This window comes from Puntigrus tetrazona, chromosome 25 (assembly GCF_018831695.1).
Source record: "Puntigrus tetrazona isolate hp1 chromosome 25, ASM1883169v1, whole genome shotgun sequence".
Lineage (NCBI taxonomy): Eukaryota > Metazoa > Chordata > Actinopteri > Cypriniformes > Cyprinidae > Puntigrus > Puntigrus tetrazona.
The window spans coordinates 7,130,440-7,146,140 of NC_056723.1; the positions used below are offsets into that span (position 1 = coordinate 7,130,440).

Consider the following 15,701-nt stretch of genomic DNA (forward strand, 5'->3'; position numbering starts at 1 on the left):
CTTTTGCTGCTGCCATCTCAGCCTACTGTACTTCAGCAACATGTCAAGATGTGAATTTCCTCTCAAGAGTCCTAATAAATACATCAGAGCTCTCTTTTCATTTCTGCGGCGCTCGGTTGGGCTTTTGACCAACGTGCGGCATTCAAAACACAATGCGTTTGATTGCTGTTGTGATTGAGCATAAAAGATCCCAGACAGATTGCCTCCAGAAAACGGTAATTAGAAGACAAACAACATTATCAGTATTGTAAGGCATCTTCAGCTCGCCGGTCAAGGGTTCTGCTTATAACAAATAGGAGCCGCAGCTGTGCGGCTGTGGCGATCTATCCATTACGGGGATGGGGTTGGAAGCTCTCTGTTATCCTGTGTCCCACTGAGATAAGAAGCAGAGAGGAGGATTTTAGCAGACTGGATTTGCAGCCACACACTGTCCACTTCAGGCTTCTAAGCGATTTATGTACACAAGCAGGCCCAATAGATGATTCCAGGACTCCGTCTGTGACGGTCTGGCTGGCTTGTAGCAGCTGCAGTGTTGGAGAGTAACTAACTAAAAGTAGTAGACACATAACTATTCAAGTGCATGCTACTTTTTCCATGTCTGTGCCGACAGAATTATCACATAAACAATTCTTTCTCTCTCTATCTCACACTGAATGCAGCATTCGGAAGTCCAGTTTATTCTTGTGAATCGCTTCATTTTGAATGGTCTTTCTCTTTTCAGAGAAGGTGATTCAGTTCGTCCTAATGTAGTGTTTCAAAGTCCAATTCAATTTAATGATTCTTTCTGAATAGCTCATTCCTTGCGGATTTTGAAAGTATGGTTCATTCTAGGGAACCGGTTAGTCCTAAATGGTCCTTTTCACACAATAGGCTACAGTATGTGCCGGAAAAATCTGTTGGAAAAATACCCAGCTAAAATCGGCCTAAGCTGGTTGACCGGTTTTAGCTGTTCATAGAAGATCAAGGCTGGTTTTAACATTTTTTTTTTGTGGAAAATCAGATTCATTCAAATGAATCGGTTTATTCTAAATGGTCCTTTTCTAAAGTGGGTGGCCTTTAAAAGTCGGATTCATTCAAGTGAATCTGTTTATCGTAATCGGTCCTTTCTCCCATATGTAGAGTTTGAAAATCGAGTTCATTCTAGTGAAACAGACCTTATACTTTGAAATTAAGATTCATTCTGTTTCAGTGTTTGTTCATCAGTTGAGGCATAAGGCTGAGCAAAACACTGAAGCTGATAAGTTAACTTTTCAATCAGTTTATAGCTCTTGCGAAACTAAATCAGAATCGATATTCAAAACGCGACCGACAAAGACTCAACGCTAAAGGAGTACAAACCTAGACAAAATATCGATTAAAAATTTTGTTTGTAAGATAATAACAGCCAAATGGAGAGCATGGAACTACAGAGCACAGTTTTATTTAACAGAGAATCTGAGATAAACAAAAACAACAATACAGAGTGAGAATAAAAAAATTTGCATAAGTAACTTTAATGTTATTTTTGTGTTGATCTGCTTCAAAGTACAATTAGTTCGTAGCGTGGCAAACTACATCTGAGTAGCCGTTTATCAAATTAATGGACATAAGTGCATTTCATTAAGATCTGATGGCTTCATTATTATATTATATGCTCTTCAGTTAAGGACCGTCATGTACTTGACAACACGTGGAGTGAAGGAATCATTAAATGGAGCCCCTAAATTGATTTAATTTTCCCTAGAGAGTACGCGGTTGAATGGATGGATGAATAAAAAAGATGAAAACCTCTCTGAGAAACAATATGCTGCCATTGTTTGTACTCTACTGATATGGTGTAAAGCAGCGGCGGTCCTCCGAGGGCAATAATTGTTCCCCGTATTGACTTGCGGATTCCTCGATGAGCTCAGATTGACTGTAGCCCATGGGAGGGGTTAGATGACATGTTGTGATAGAACTGGGCCTTGGTTCTCATTTATTTTTCATCAGCTTCACCTCGCTTGTTTATAACGCTGCTGTTCAGACAGCTCCAGAACTGCTTTGCTGTGATTCTGCTAGTCTCGCACCGGCGTATATGTTTGAGCCCCAGTCTTGCCCTATTTTACAGCTGCGTGCTGATGGTGTGAAGTCACCAGGGGTAAGGCGAGCGGACACAGATCCAGGCCAGCCCGTCCCCCTTTAGCTCTCCCTTCTCTTTTTCGCCTCTGCACGCCACTTTCCCTCTCTGTCTATCCTTCCGTCTCTCTCTCGCTCGCTCTCGAACCCTCCTGCTCCTCTGAGTCCCACAGCTCTGTCTCTCTCCTCTCTTCTCTGCGGTTTACTCATTGGCCCAGATGAAACCAACACTTTAGTTACCCTTCTCCTTCCAGACGGTTCACAGAAGCAAGCGTCACTTCTATTGCTCATTCAAATATGGCATCCAACAGCTGTGGACAGGAGTGATAGCACACACTGTTCAGTTTATTGAGGAGAGCTGTCCTATTTCTTTTCTAAACGATTGGACTTAGGGCTGTCGCCTGGCGGATGATAAAATGGGCAAGAAATCCCTTTGAAGAAGGGAGCCGAACCATATTGGCAGACCAGTATTTTAAATATATTAAAAAATGTTAAGGAGCTATTACGTGTGAAATAATCCTTTAGTTTTGTTGTTGAAACATATGCATTTAGATTCAGTGATGATAACACTAAGATTCAGACGTTTGGGCTTAGTATGATTCTCTTATGCTTAACAAGGCTTTGTTTCTTTTTTATTACAAATAAAATGGTTATATTGTGATGGGGCTGCACAATTAATCTCGCTTTAATCGTGTCATGTTTTTTTTTTTGCCTCTTGTCTCTGTTAATGAAGTGTAATCACCTGCACAATTTTCCCACTGGTTATTTTTTTCTGAAAGCATTTGCTGTCTTTCATTGGCAACAAGCCTTCAGAAGCTTTAATGTTAATAATAAAACATAAACAAACATGTAATTTCAAGTTTTTGGATTTAATATTAGGTCATTTTAGTTTTTGCGCTATTGCATGAAAGTGCAATAATTCTAGCGAAATGTGAAAAAAGATTTTTCCAAATGACAGTCATTTTCATTTTAACCATTAGAGATTGTCAGGCAGCCTTATTTTGTGAAATACTTTAATTTGTAAATAATTAAAATAAAAATGGTACAATTATTTTCATTTGTTTTAATGTTTTCAAACACAATTTATTCAAATATAATTTTTACTCAATCATCATTACTCCAGTATCTTCAGTCTTATATTATTATTATAGTCTTATATATATATATATATATATATATATATATATATATATATATATATATATATATATATATATATATGGATTTTTATATATATACACAATATATAACAACTTTATTTTATTTTAATACAGACTTGTGCATGGACTCTTTTGATCAGCAATCATCTATAACATCCTAGCAATGCTGTAGAAGCCATCTAGAACACTATAGCAACGCCCTGGCAACTGTCCTAGCATTATAATGGTGAGTTTTGCATGAGCAAACACTAAAACCCAGTTGCAGCTCATTTTATTTTATGAGGATGGGATTTGTGTTTAGAAATTGCTATATTGCAAAAAAAAAAAAAAAAAAACAACATGCAACACAATATGAAATATTAATGGTCGTGCATGGTTTAATGAACGGTACAGTATTAGATGCTTCTCTGAATGTAAAAACGCGCGTGTTTATGGGAAGGTTCAGCTCTCGGAGAGCTGTCAGTTCCTGGTACTGTCCACGTTTCTGAAACAGCAAGTTTGACTGCCCTCGGGCAGGCTTTTGGAAGAGAGCAACCTAGTGTTCACCGCTACTGCTGCTGTAAAATGATACAGTGACTATTGTGGAAGTGAAGCTTCATATGAGATGTTCCTCGACAAATCTCAGGAAGAAAAATCTTCTGTTGTTTTTCAGGATATTAAGGTGGGCTTAATTCCCTCCTGAATCCTTCTTGTGTTCCTCTTTTTCTTTGATGAGCGTGGGATATTAAGTTACGAGGGCATGACGCGTGTTTTAAGCCTCAAACATTATCACAGTTTATACCAAACCTGCCATTTCTAAAATGCTTAATGCATCACTTCCATTAACGTTAACAATGCACATGTGTTTAGTAGTTGTCGTGGCAACAGCGGCAGACATTAAGAGTGAATATTTTGGCTTTAACTTAAATAAATAATTTCTGTAATGAAAAGGCATTGGGCTTAGCCTTTTTGAAGTTAAACAGGGAAAATGCAAAACTTTAACTTATTAAATACACTGAATTATGCTTCTAGGTCAGTATGTGCTAGGTTTTTTCTCTTTCTTGAGAATTGCTGCCATATATTAAGAACTTGCATAACCAAGTGGAATAAATAATTACCCAAAATGGTAAGACAACAAAAGTATCTCTGAAGTATCTCTGAACTAATAAACTGAAATATGAGATAATATAGTGTATGGTTAGCTGCATTTAAAGTCATCATTAACTGTCAATAAAAGCATACCTGTAAACATATGTTCTACATTATTTTTGGTGTAATAATGTAGAAAATATGATGTTTATCGACAGTTAATGATGGCTTCAAATACATTTAACAATATACATTGCTATTTTATAAAAAAAAAAATTTGACAGCACACTTCATACTTTTAACTATCAAATATTACGTTATTTTATAGCTCAGACTCCAGATATTTTTTGTAATGTTGCTTAGTTTTTGTTATTTTTCCAATCTTCTATTTTTGTATTGTTTTTTGCCTTGTCTAGCTTTGCTTATGTTTTTAGTTTAGTTTTGTTTTGTAGTCGTTTTGCCTCGTTTTGCTTATGCTTTTTGTTTAGTTTCTTGTTTTGTTTTGTAGTCGTTTTGCTTATGCTTTTTGTTTAGTTTTTTGTTTTGTTTTGTAGTCGTTTTGCCTCGTTTTGCTTATGCTTTTTGTTTAGTTTTTGTTTTGTTCGTTTGTGTCGTGGTTTTCCTTAGGCCGTAGTTTTGGGTTGGTTTTGTTACATTGCGTTATAATGTTTTCTTGCTGCCTTTTCATAAAAAAACAAAAAACAAAACAAAATCAACAACAATGGCCCTTGCAACTTAAAGTGCATGTTAATCTCTACCTAAATTGTATCTATATTATGCTGATTGAGTGCGTGTGTTACCTCTGCAAGGTTACGCTCGCCATGTTGCTTTGAACTACTTACGAGCAAATAATATCTAATTAATACCTCAAGATGAAAGCCGGTACTGTGTAATTTATTTAAATGGCCACAACTGGATAATATTCACTTCACAGGAAACCAATATATCACCCAGCGCACAACGACACGGCTGTGAAAGGACTCCAGCGAGTGTCCGCGTGTTTATCTGTCGACGCCGGAGTTATGTGTTAAATCTGCTGGCAGCTTCTTAGCGCTAAAGTGCATGTGGGTGCAATTTCCTCTCCACGCTGTAAGGTTTTAATTGGTGGTACCCTTCAAGCGATAGTCGACAAATGCTTCCTGCCTCTTGAATCCTGTCTCGGTGGCGGGTGATTGTAAAGGTCGAGCGAGAAAACCTACACTGACAGCCCTGATGAATGACAGGGCCGCTTGACTGAGCCACCGGGGAGAGAGACACCACAACGGCTGATTTTCAGCGGCACGTCATCGCATGCGACATTTAGCGTATTAAACCCTGGCCTCGGTTTTGCTAACAAGCGCGGCGGCGGTCAGAGTGTATTGTGTGAACGTTATTTTAGCACATCAAGTTAGCTGATTGTAAGCTTCTAGGTTGTGCAACATATCGCACAAAGCGTATTCTTACACGAAGCCCCCTAATCGTCACGTAGTGGTATTTTTGTGCAATAGCAGTCATTAGACCACCTACACACGGTAGTTTAGCATTATCAAGATGCGTTAGCACGGAAAGGTCAATTTTTATTATTTGCAAACCTTTCACGGGGCAAAATGCACGGGGAATGTGATGAGCGCTGCTAATTAATCTTCAGCTGCCTCGCTTCGTCTCGATGCGTATGCCGTGATTTAGCGAGGAGCCGTTAGATATTTCATCTGACCTCTTTGCTTTAGTTACTGTCTGAGCCTCTCTCTCTTTTTCTCTCTCTCTGTCTCTGTCACTGTCTGATATTGCTTGCTGTCTCCCCCCACCACCCCACCACCCCAAACACCCAGACATTTTGTTTGCCGTTCAGAAATCCTGTTGTGATGTCTAACGCTTGTGTACACTTCAGAAATATGGCGTGTGCTAACCCAAGACACAGAAAACAGCTCCATCTGTGCCTTTTGGAAACCTTTAGTCCGATGTAATAAAAACAGGCAATGAAATATACAATAGGGTCCAAAAGTCTGTGAGCCCATTAAAGTGGGATTTAAGATCTAGCTAAAAATAAACAACATTTTTTTACAACAACATTACAAAATATTTATTTTACATTTTATATTTGAGCAATTTTTTTTTACATTTCTTTGTTTTGTTTCACTGTCATTTTATAAAAAAACAATAGGACACTCAAATAAAGTTTTTATTATTTATATTATTTTATAATTTTTGTTTATTTATTATGTCCCTCATCTTAGTCTGTTTCATCTTATTTAATAATATTTTATTTTTCCTATTTATTTCATTAGAATTTTTCCTTAATTTTGCTGTGATTTTTAAAAACATATGATTTTAAAGTTTTCGTTTTATTTAATATTATTTAATTTTTAATTTAAATTAATATTCATTATATTCTTTTATTTTAATATATTTTTATATTTCAGTTTTTTTTTTTATTTCCTGTTAATGTTTCACTGTCATTTTATACAAACAACAAGACACTAAGTGATAAAGTTTTTATTTTATTTTATTTTATTTTATTTTCGTTGTCAATTTTTAAAGACAATAGGCAACTCATGGGAATTTTTTTCATGCATTTTGGTAACTAAAATCTTAAATAAAATATACATTTTTATTTTATGACTTAAAGTACAATACAAACACAATGCAAACCTTTACATAACAAATTACACATTAAAAGTAAGTTAATGCGGCTGAATTGTTCCTTTAACCAAGTTTGTGATAAACAAGGTCTTTTCATTTCCTTCTGGTGAGTCGGTTCAATTTTCCCTGTCAGGTAGCAAAGACCCAAAAGATGTAGTAGAAATATTAAAATGACGTGATATACAGTCTGACATTTCAGTGTACTGCTGAGCTCCTGAAGTCATCCTCAGACGAAATATAAAGGCTCAGTCTGGGCAGATAGGGACTTTTCAGAAACATTTAGTGAACCCGGTGAATTCATAAAAGGCCACAGACAGATAAACACGTGGAGCTAAATGACCAGACAGTAATACGAAATTATGATGTATGGGAATAATAAGCACTCAAGTCAACAGCAATTCGAAATTGGCCCCCTTTACTTTATTAATATGTTCCTGGTCTTATTGCGCACGATTCATTGGTCATTTTATCATGAAGTAATGACAAGTTTGTCTTGCTAATCTTTCAACAAGAGATGTAATAATTGCTCCAGCATCTGAAATGACTTTCCTTTTCAGCTGACATTGTCAAGTCTGGACAATAGGCCGGTCCATCAAAGGACCCACTTCTAATCAAGAACCTTTTTTAATTGCTTAGAGGTCTTGAGTTGGCTATGCGATTTAAGTTAAGTTCATTTTTTATTTTTTATTTCTACTGTGATCAGTTTATATTCCGGATATCATGCTATATTTTATTTTATTCCAGCTATCATATAATTTATTTTCCAGCATGTTGTTTAATATTTCTTCATATTTTTCCCACTATATATATATGTGTGTGTGTGTTTGTGTGTGCATGTGTGCGATTCATAGCAAAGTTACTAATTCTATATTTGGTGTTTTATTTTATTGCAATTTATCCTGCAATATTACAGATATTACTTTTAAAGTTGCTATTTGTTTAAATGCCATTTTATAAAGACAGTTAGTGACGATGCATTTTTTTAATGTATGTTGGGAATTCATGTGTGCGAGTTCATGTTCAAATCAAAAAATCGTTATAAATCATCCTTTACAAGGTCACGTAGTGCAATGTCGCTTTGAAATAGAGTCAAATACTATCTTATTAAATTTATTTTATTTCCCACTACAATGGGGATTTATTTAATATTGTCTGTATTTTGGTTAATACGTTTTATTTTTGTTAAATTCAATTTAGTGTGTTTTAGTTTTTAATTTAGGACGTGGTTGAATTTATTAAAAATGTTGCTGTCTCTCTGCAGTGTTGATCATGCCGCGGAGCCCAATGTCTAGCGAGGAGGAAATGGCTCAGAGTTTCTCGGACTCGGTCAGTTCGGAATCAGACAGCTCCCGAGATGAGCCTCCAAGGCTGGATCGACCTACCAGCGCCCGGCTGGACGACAGCCTGCGAGACACAATGCTCATCTGTGTGGTCATCCCTGACCTGCAGCAGTCTGTGCGTACACACACACACACACACACACACGCTCTCACACACACATTCTCTCATGTTTCACCCCAGGCTGTTAGGCCATGTGGATCTTTCTAAATTATATTATTACAGTAAATTGCTTCCCTCTTACAGTTTCAGCCTTCTCTGGAGAGCTGTTTGGGTTTTAGCGGACTAAAAAATGGAACGTATGCGAGTTGGATAGGCGACAAGTATATTTGACCTATTTCACGCACGTAAAGTAGAAAATTACATTGTCACGCTTTAAATGAAGAATGTTCAGAAAAGCAATATCGTGTAGAGTCATTTAACACAGGTGTTTTCCACATGAGAAGGCAATAGTTTTATCGGTTCTTCCTTTGCAGTAACTTTCAAGCAAGCCAAATAAATCTGAAACCAAATCGGGCCGAAATTGATATAGAATTGATTTATTTGTAAATGAAATTATAATCAAAAAGGCCGTTTTTACTGCTCTCTCTCAAAAACAGGACGTTTTTAAAATATCTGTGTCTCTGTCATTACCAGAACTTATTTTGGGAGGAAGCAGAGGATTGAATGCTGATGTGGTTGTGGTTAGTATGTTGCGCAAGTTATTGCCGGTGTCACATTTATTGAGCGTTACAATTATTTTAGCTTTCCGTATTCCGCATTTACATGTCAACAATGCCATCTCAGTCACTGCGAGAGAATAAGGAGCCGAGGAGGTAGGAAAGATTTTATTATCTCTAAACACAAAAAGAACAAGATGCTATTGTTCTGATAATTCTCAAGACATACGGGATAAATATGACGACGGGCGAATCACTTTGATCAGTGTATGCTAAATGTGCTAATTATCTGGAGAGATTCTGCGAGATCATTTGATTGGATAGAAATCTGCGCAATGCAGGTTGAGTCTTTAATATTAATAGTTTTTATTTTTAATTTTTATTTATTTACGTTAAAGTGAAAGAGTGTAGCTATATCTGCTGAAATGGAATTTTGTCAGTATTTAGTATATCAGTGTGTGTGTGTATATATACACACACACACACACACACAATTTAAGATATGTTTGATGAAAACTGGGAGGCTAGGGACTATGGTGGCACCACGGTGACAAATTTGTTAAATAACCTCATTATTTTTTTATTTAAGTTTTCTTTACGTACAAAATGTATTCTTATCACTTCATAAAGTACCACTGATGGTAGGTGGACTATTCTGAAGATGTGTTTCTTACTTTTCTGGACCTTGATGGTGTTTATTACTTTTGTTTATTACAGTCAATGGGACAGTCACAAGCCTCCCTGTCATCTTGTGAAGCAAACAGCTCCATGTTTGTAGGAAACAAATCCATCATTGGGACATTTAACTTTAAACCATCACTTGTGGCCACAGAAATGAGTCCATAATCCTGAAGGACGCATTCTCTGACCCTCTGTAGCCACATCATAATCTGGTGACATATTTATAAACGGTGCTTGATCTATAAATATTTCTGATTTGTTCCTTACAAAAACGCAAATTTCGCTTCACAAGATGCTATTTAATAGGTTTGAATCTAGTGTGGATAACTTGCAAATTATTGTGATGTTTTTGTCAGCGTTTTTAACTCTTATTCTGATGGCACCCATTCACTGCAGAGCATCCATTGGTGAGCATGTGATGTAATGATACATTTCTCCAAATCTGTTCTGATGAAGAAACAAACTAATCTATATCTTGGATGGCCTAAGGGTGAATACATATCAATTTGTGTGTGAACTATTCCTTAAAGGTGCAGGACAGAAGGAATCCATGCAATACGGACTTTCGGAATAAAAGATTTCTCCACCAAATTTTGCAACAAGGGTTCATGCCAATCAAGCGAAAACTACTTAATTCGATTGTGACTTCTGTGTGAGCTGTTTCATACAATAGACAATCAATCTTTTCTGCCCGCTGACATTTCAATAATGTGACTGCACCTAAACACTTATTACTGGTTAATTTAATAAAAGAAAAAGGGTTGAAATGTTCACAGGGGCCCAGAAAAATGCTAAAAAAAATGTATGATATAACATTTAAATGTTATTTTAATCATAAAATGTTGTTCTGTCAGTCAACCGAGAGCAAATAACGATATAACACATGATTTGTTTTCTCCTGTTGTTTTCTCCCTTTTGAACATTTTAGCTCACAAATGTTTTCGCCTAGTTAATCTGTACACCTGCTATGGCCTGATAGAGCATTTCTCTGTCTCTCTCTTTCTCTCTCTCTCTGTGGCTTTGCCAGAAATCCATGCGGTTCAGTCCTGATGCCACAGTATGGGTTGCTAAGCAGCAGATCCTGTGTACACTCACACAGAGTCTGAGGGACGTGCTCAACTACGGGCTCTTCCAGCCAGCGGTGGACGGGAGGGAGAGTGGTTTCCTGGAGGAAGAGCGGCCCTTGAGGGACTATCCGCTATCCACCAATAAAGGCGTTCCGACCCTTGAGGTAACTCATCACTGGTTTGTTGCTTGAATGTTGCGGAGTCAACTTATGATGTAACTTTGACACAATACGTGCAAGGAAACCAGAAAGGGACATGGGACGTCACTATCTGCAAAGCACTTCCACAAACATCCCCAGGAATTATGCTGGTAGACGCTGAACTTGAAGTTAATCTGCGTTGAACAGTAAAGCAGTCACTGAACTTTGAAGCTCAAATAGCACACTTTGGATAAAGCAATCAAGTGAAGTGCTTTGCCATATATGTGAGCTTTGTGTTTCTGCTTTTACACACAGTATACTTGCCATGTAGACTTCCACTGACAAAACATCCATATAAAATTGTATTCATTTATATATATATATATATATATATATATATATATATATATATATATATATATATATATATATATTTATTCATACATTTTTTCATTTTTTTTCATATTATGATTAGTATAAGAACAATTTTATCTTGAGAAAAATATATATATATTTTGTCAGAGAAGGCTTTTATTAATATAAAAACAAATTTTATCAATGTTTTATTGCTATTTATTTATTTATTTATTTATTCATGTTTTTATTAAATTTAGGAACAAACCTAAATTTTCTTCTGTGATAATTTTTAACAATTTTTAATATAAGCAGTCAGAATAGTTTTATAATATTTTAAATAATCTTTCATATTTAGAAAGGATTGGTATATATTGTTTTCATTTAATTCTTTTTAGTTTTTCAAAAACATTATTTATTTATTAGTATTATTTGTACAATTACTGGATCATCAGAATTGGTCATCAACATCATAATCATTCATAATTAGCTAAACTATTTTATTAGGAGTGCAATATATTTACATAGACTTCCATTGTAAAAGCATTGCTGTAAACACAGATTTTAGTATTGCTTTATTATTTAATATTATTTATATATTTTTTCAATAAAAAAACTACATTGACAATTAATCAACAATAATTATTAACAATAATTATCAAAATTATTTATTTGAGAGAAAAATGTCCATACATATTCATTTATTCATGTTTTATTTACTTTAAAAAGTTATTTTGGAATCAATCTGAACAATGATTACAATAAACAATCTTAGTAATTCTAGTCATTTAATTGTGAGTATGAATATCAATTCATATTTATTATTTTTGTCGAGGATGATTCCAATGACAAAATAGTTTTGACAGTGATGATAACTGCTATAAATTGCTACCAGTGCATGGATATGAGGCTGGCGTCCGTCTTTAAGATGTGCTTTCCGTACAGGAGCATTCTCAGCTCTCTCTGTGAAAAGGCTGATGTCAGGCTGGTGTAACAGGAACCTTTTGTAGTTTCTGTATGTTCATTCAAGCCTGAGGGCCTGATATAATCATATCACTATCAAGGCAGCGACCAGCCAAAAAAGAGCTGCAAATAGAGTATAATGAAACATATTTCTATTTTATCATTTGTTTGAGCTAAAGATTATAAAAGTTATTTAAAGACAAAAAAGTGATAGTACTTCAGCGCTCTGATACAAAATAAGGTTCTAAATAATTGTCTTATTAAGGTACTAATATTTGCTAACTATTTTTTTTTAGTTAAAAGTGTATTAAGTGTGTTTTGCATCCAAAATGTTTGTTTGAGTGAATACTTATTCGCTTCTAAATCGAAACCAGTGCAGCATATGAGCAGACTGTATTTTTCTCTAATTTAATTTTGCAGTTCCGCTACAAGAGCAGAGTGTACCAGCAGCCAAACGTCAACGAAAAGCAAATTGAAAAACTCCACACACAGGTAAGGATCGAATTTTTGGGGTAAAAATGTTGCTTTGAAAATTTTGAAAATTTGCCAGATATGCATATTTGTCCAAAATGCGTCTGCTTTTGACGCGCAGGTGGTGATTAGCTTGTTTTCCGTCACGATAATGGAGTCTTTTACATACATATCAAATGGAAGCTATTTGCTTAATTGCAAGCAGGAGAGAGCGTCTTGGGATGCGGCTGTTAAAACAGGAAAGAAATGTTCGGAAATCTAGTTTTGAGTCTCTAGGATTGAATATCTAACGCGCAACATTCATTTTGGAGTATGCTGCTAAATAATGCAGCAGACCGGAGCATTTGCATACATTTGGATGTAGCAGGATTTTCAGGTCGAGATGGTCACTGATGTTGACGTTTTAGTATTTCGGCCAGTTTTTCTTCTGTGCTCATGAGCGTTTTTGCAATCACCGGAGGAGGTTATTCCACGCTCCTCCCCCAAAAGCAGCCTGAAGCTCCAAACCAAGTTTTAATTGGTGACTTCTTCCAGCACTGTATGTCCTGTGCTGTGCTCGATCTCTTTCTCTTTATTGCTCAGCCTATTTATCTCCCGTCCCCACACTGCTTCCCTCAGCATTTAAAACTCTCCCTCTCATTGCTCTGAGCTTTCAAGCTCCCTTAATAAGTTATTATATTACAGCTTCGTAAGCCGGCAGGGTTTGTAAAGGATGACGTAGGAACAGCTTTGTGTACGTTCTTGTTTCAGAGGAGCAGATATTCAACTCAGATCAAACTGAATGGCATTATACATGCAACGCAAGCAAATGCTTCGAGGGGTTTGCTTTTATAATCTGACTGCATTTTAAAAAAAGAAAAGGTGTAGTTGTTACCTTAAAGAGATTCCTGATCTGACTCTTAAAAATCATTTTCATTAGTGTAACCCAGGGAGACCTTTAAAAACCGAATGAAGCTTCCTGTTTGAACTCAATGGTAGTTGCTTGGATGGCGCATAAATGAATACCACCATATTTGCTAATTTTGGATGCAGTTTTAATTAACGAAGACGACGAAAAATGTTCTTCAATTAACCTTTTATCTGTGACTAAGTTGAGACGTTCATGGACTAACATGAATATCTGATGATAAAAAAACTAGGGCTGCATGACTATAACTAAAATCATAATTGTCGATTATTCCCTTGAAATTGTAATTGCAATTATTAATTACGATCGTCACAATTTACATTGAATGATATCTATACCATTGCTTGAAGCAACCGCATACCATATTTTTAGATGAAAATAAATAAGCTAAAAGCAACTGAAAATTGATCGCTTTTCCATAGTATTAAGTTTCAAATGTGAACTTTGCATTGGATTGGTTTCAATATGCGTTATATTGTATTGTTATACTAAAACTAAAATTTTAAACAACCCAGAATAAAGATAACATGCAAGGAAAGAACACATATGTGGATTTTGAATGCTTATGTAATTGTGGCATTCGTAATTAGATTAATTGTGCAGCCCTAATGAAAACTGTGACAAAAAGCGTGCCGCATCTTCTTTAACTAGACAAGACGGGACATTCAGAATACATCCTATAGTTGTAAATTAACTGTCTTGTCTTTCAAAACATGTGTCCCTGTTGGATAGCAGTTTGGAAGAGGAGCTTTATCTCATATTTAGTCTCAGTATGGCAGCCACAGCAGACGAATAGGCTACCAAAACACGAATACCCAACTGCGTCATTAATGTTAACAACAAAAGATAAATAGATTAAGTGAACCTACTGTACCTGAACAAAGAGTTTAATGTGTATCTCTTACACATGTCATTGTTTCCCGTTTTTAAACGCTTAATTGATTTGGTCTAAAAAGAGAAGAATTAATTAATTGGATTTGAAGACTACATATAAAATAGCTACCGAAATAAATGTCAGTGACTGCAGTTTGAAGGAAAGTAATGATTAAAATTAGTGACAAAAAAATGCAATCATTACTCATCGACTAAAACTGTCACGCTGTGTAGAAACTGGAACCAAAGGCAGGGGTAGAGGAGTACAATGAGGATTTATTAACAAAAACAGCAGAGAGACATAAACAACATAAACCGACATAAACAACAATGAGGATCAACAGTCCTTATCTGACTGGGAAAGCAGGTATCAAACATATAGTACACAAAGTCCATTCATGGGGTGCCGGTGCCGGTGCCGGTGCCGGTGCCGGTGCCGGTGCCGGTCACGTTCTGTAGTCCAGGAGTCCGTAGAAGAACATAAGTAAGTGAACAGTAGACCCGACGCAGGAGGAATGACTGAATGTAGCTTATATAGGGTGGAGCTGATTGAGATCAGGTGACGATGATTAGTATTCAGGTGAGTTTGATCTGGTAGTTAGTGTGACGGGTGAGTGTGGCTCTGGTGAATGCCTGACAAAAACTATGAAGCACTCAAATAACTAAAAAGTGCCTATTAAGCATTTTTGCCCTTAAGATAAAGACTAAGACTAAAATCAAAAATGCCTGTAATAATTAACTCCGGGTAGATAAAATGTATCAAGTGTTTGCAGTAGATCACCGGTTTTGATAAAATGTATGAAATCAATTTTCGTTTACAATAAAACTAGCTAAGTTGCATGTAAAAAAATATGACAAATTTATGACTGTTATATTGTGCCTTTATGAACTGAATAAAGACTAAATTAAAAACACAGCCAATGCTCATTCATTATTTAGCATTTTGCAGAAGTAGTGTATTTTTTTGTGGAAAATTTCACCAGTATGCTTCAGCTAAATTCACCTGAACACATCTGTCTTATAATTTTGACTTCTTAACTCATCAATTCAAACTTACAATTTAAACTTTACATTTTGGAAGCCAGCTCACCTGATCTCTAAATGTCACGTGACTTACTCTGAAACTCATAAACTCAATAACATCTTGACAACGTTACCTGGCAAATGACATCACAAGGATGTGTACAAGCCATTTTTTGCATTTATGCATTTCTAAATGATTGTATTAAATTTATACAATATTAAATTTTATTCTACTGTTAAATGAAGAATGCTTTTTTACCATAAAAAGTAGTTACGGCATCTAC

The 15,701-nt window shown here is 35.8% G+C and overlaps 1 protein-coding gene across 4 annotated transcripts in view; it reads left to right on the top strand.

Moving 5' to 3' along the window:
* The window catches only part of shank2b (SH3 and multiple ankyrin repeat domains 2b), an 83,752-nt gene that overhangs the window by 1,951 nt on the left and 66,100 nt on the right, over positions 1-15,701 (top strand). For all 4 annotated transcript variants that reach the window (XM_043227634.1, XM_043227635.1, XM_043227636.1 and 1 more), the window contains exons 2-4: positions 8,203-8,396; positions 10,647-10,850; positions 12,564-12,635. In XM_043227634.1, the coding sequence (XP_043083569.1) occupies positions 8,211-8,396; positions 10,647-10,850; positions 12,564-12,635 (462 nt within the window). In that variant the 5' untranslated portion in view covers positions 8,203-8,210. The remainder of the gene's footprint in view (positions 1-8,202; positions 8,397-10,646; positions 10,851-12,563; positions 12,636-15,701) is intronic.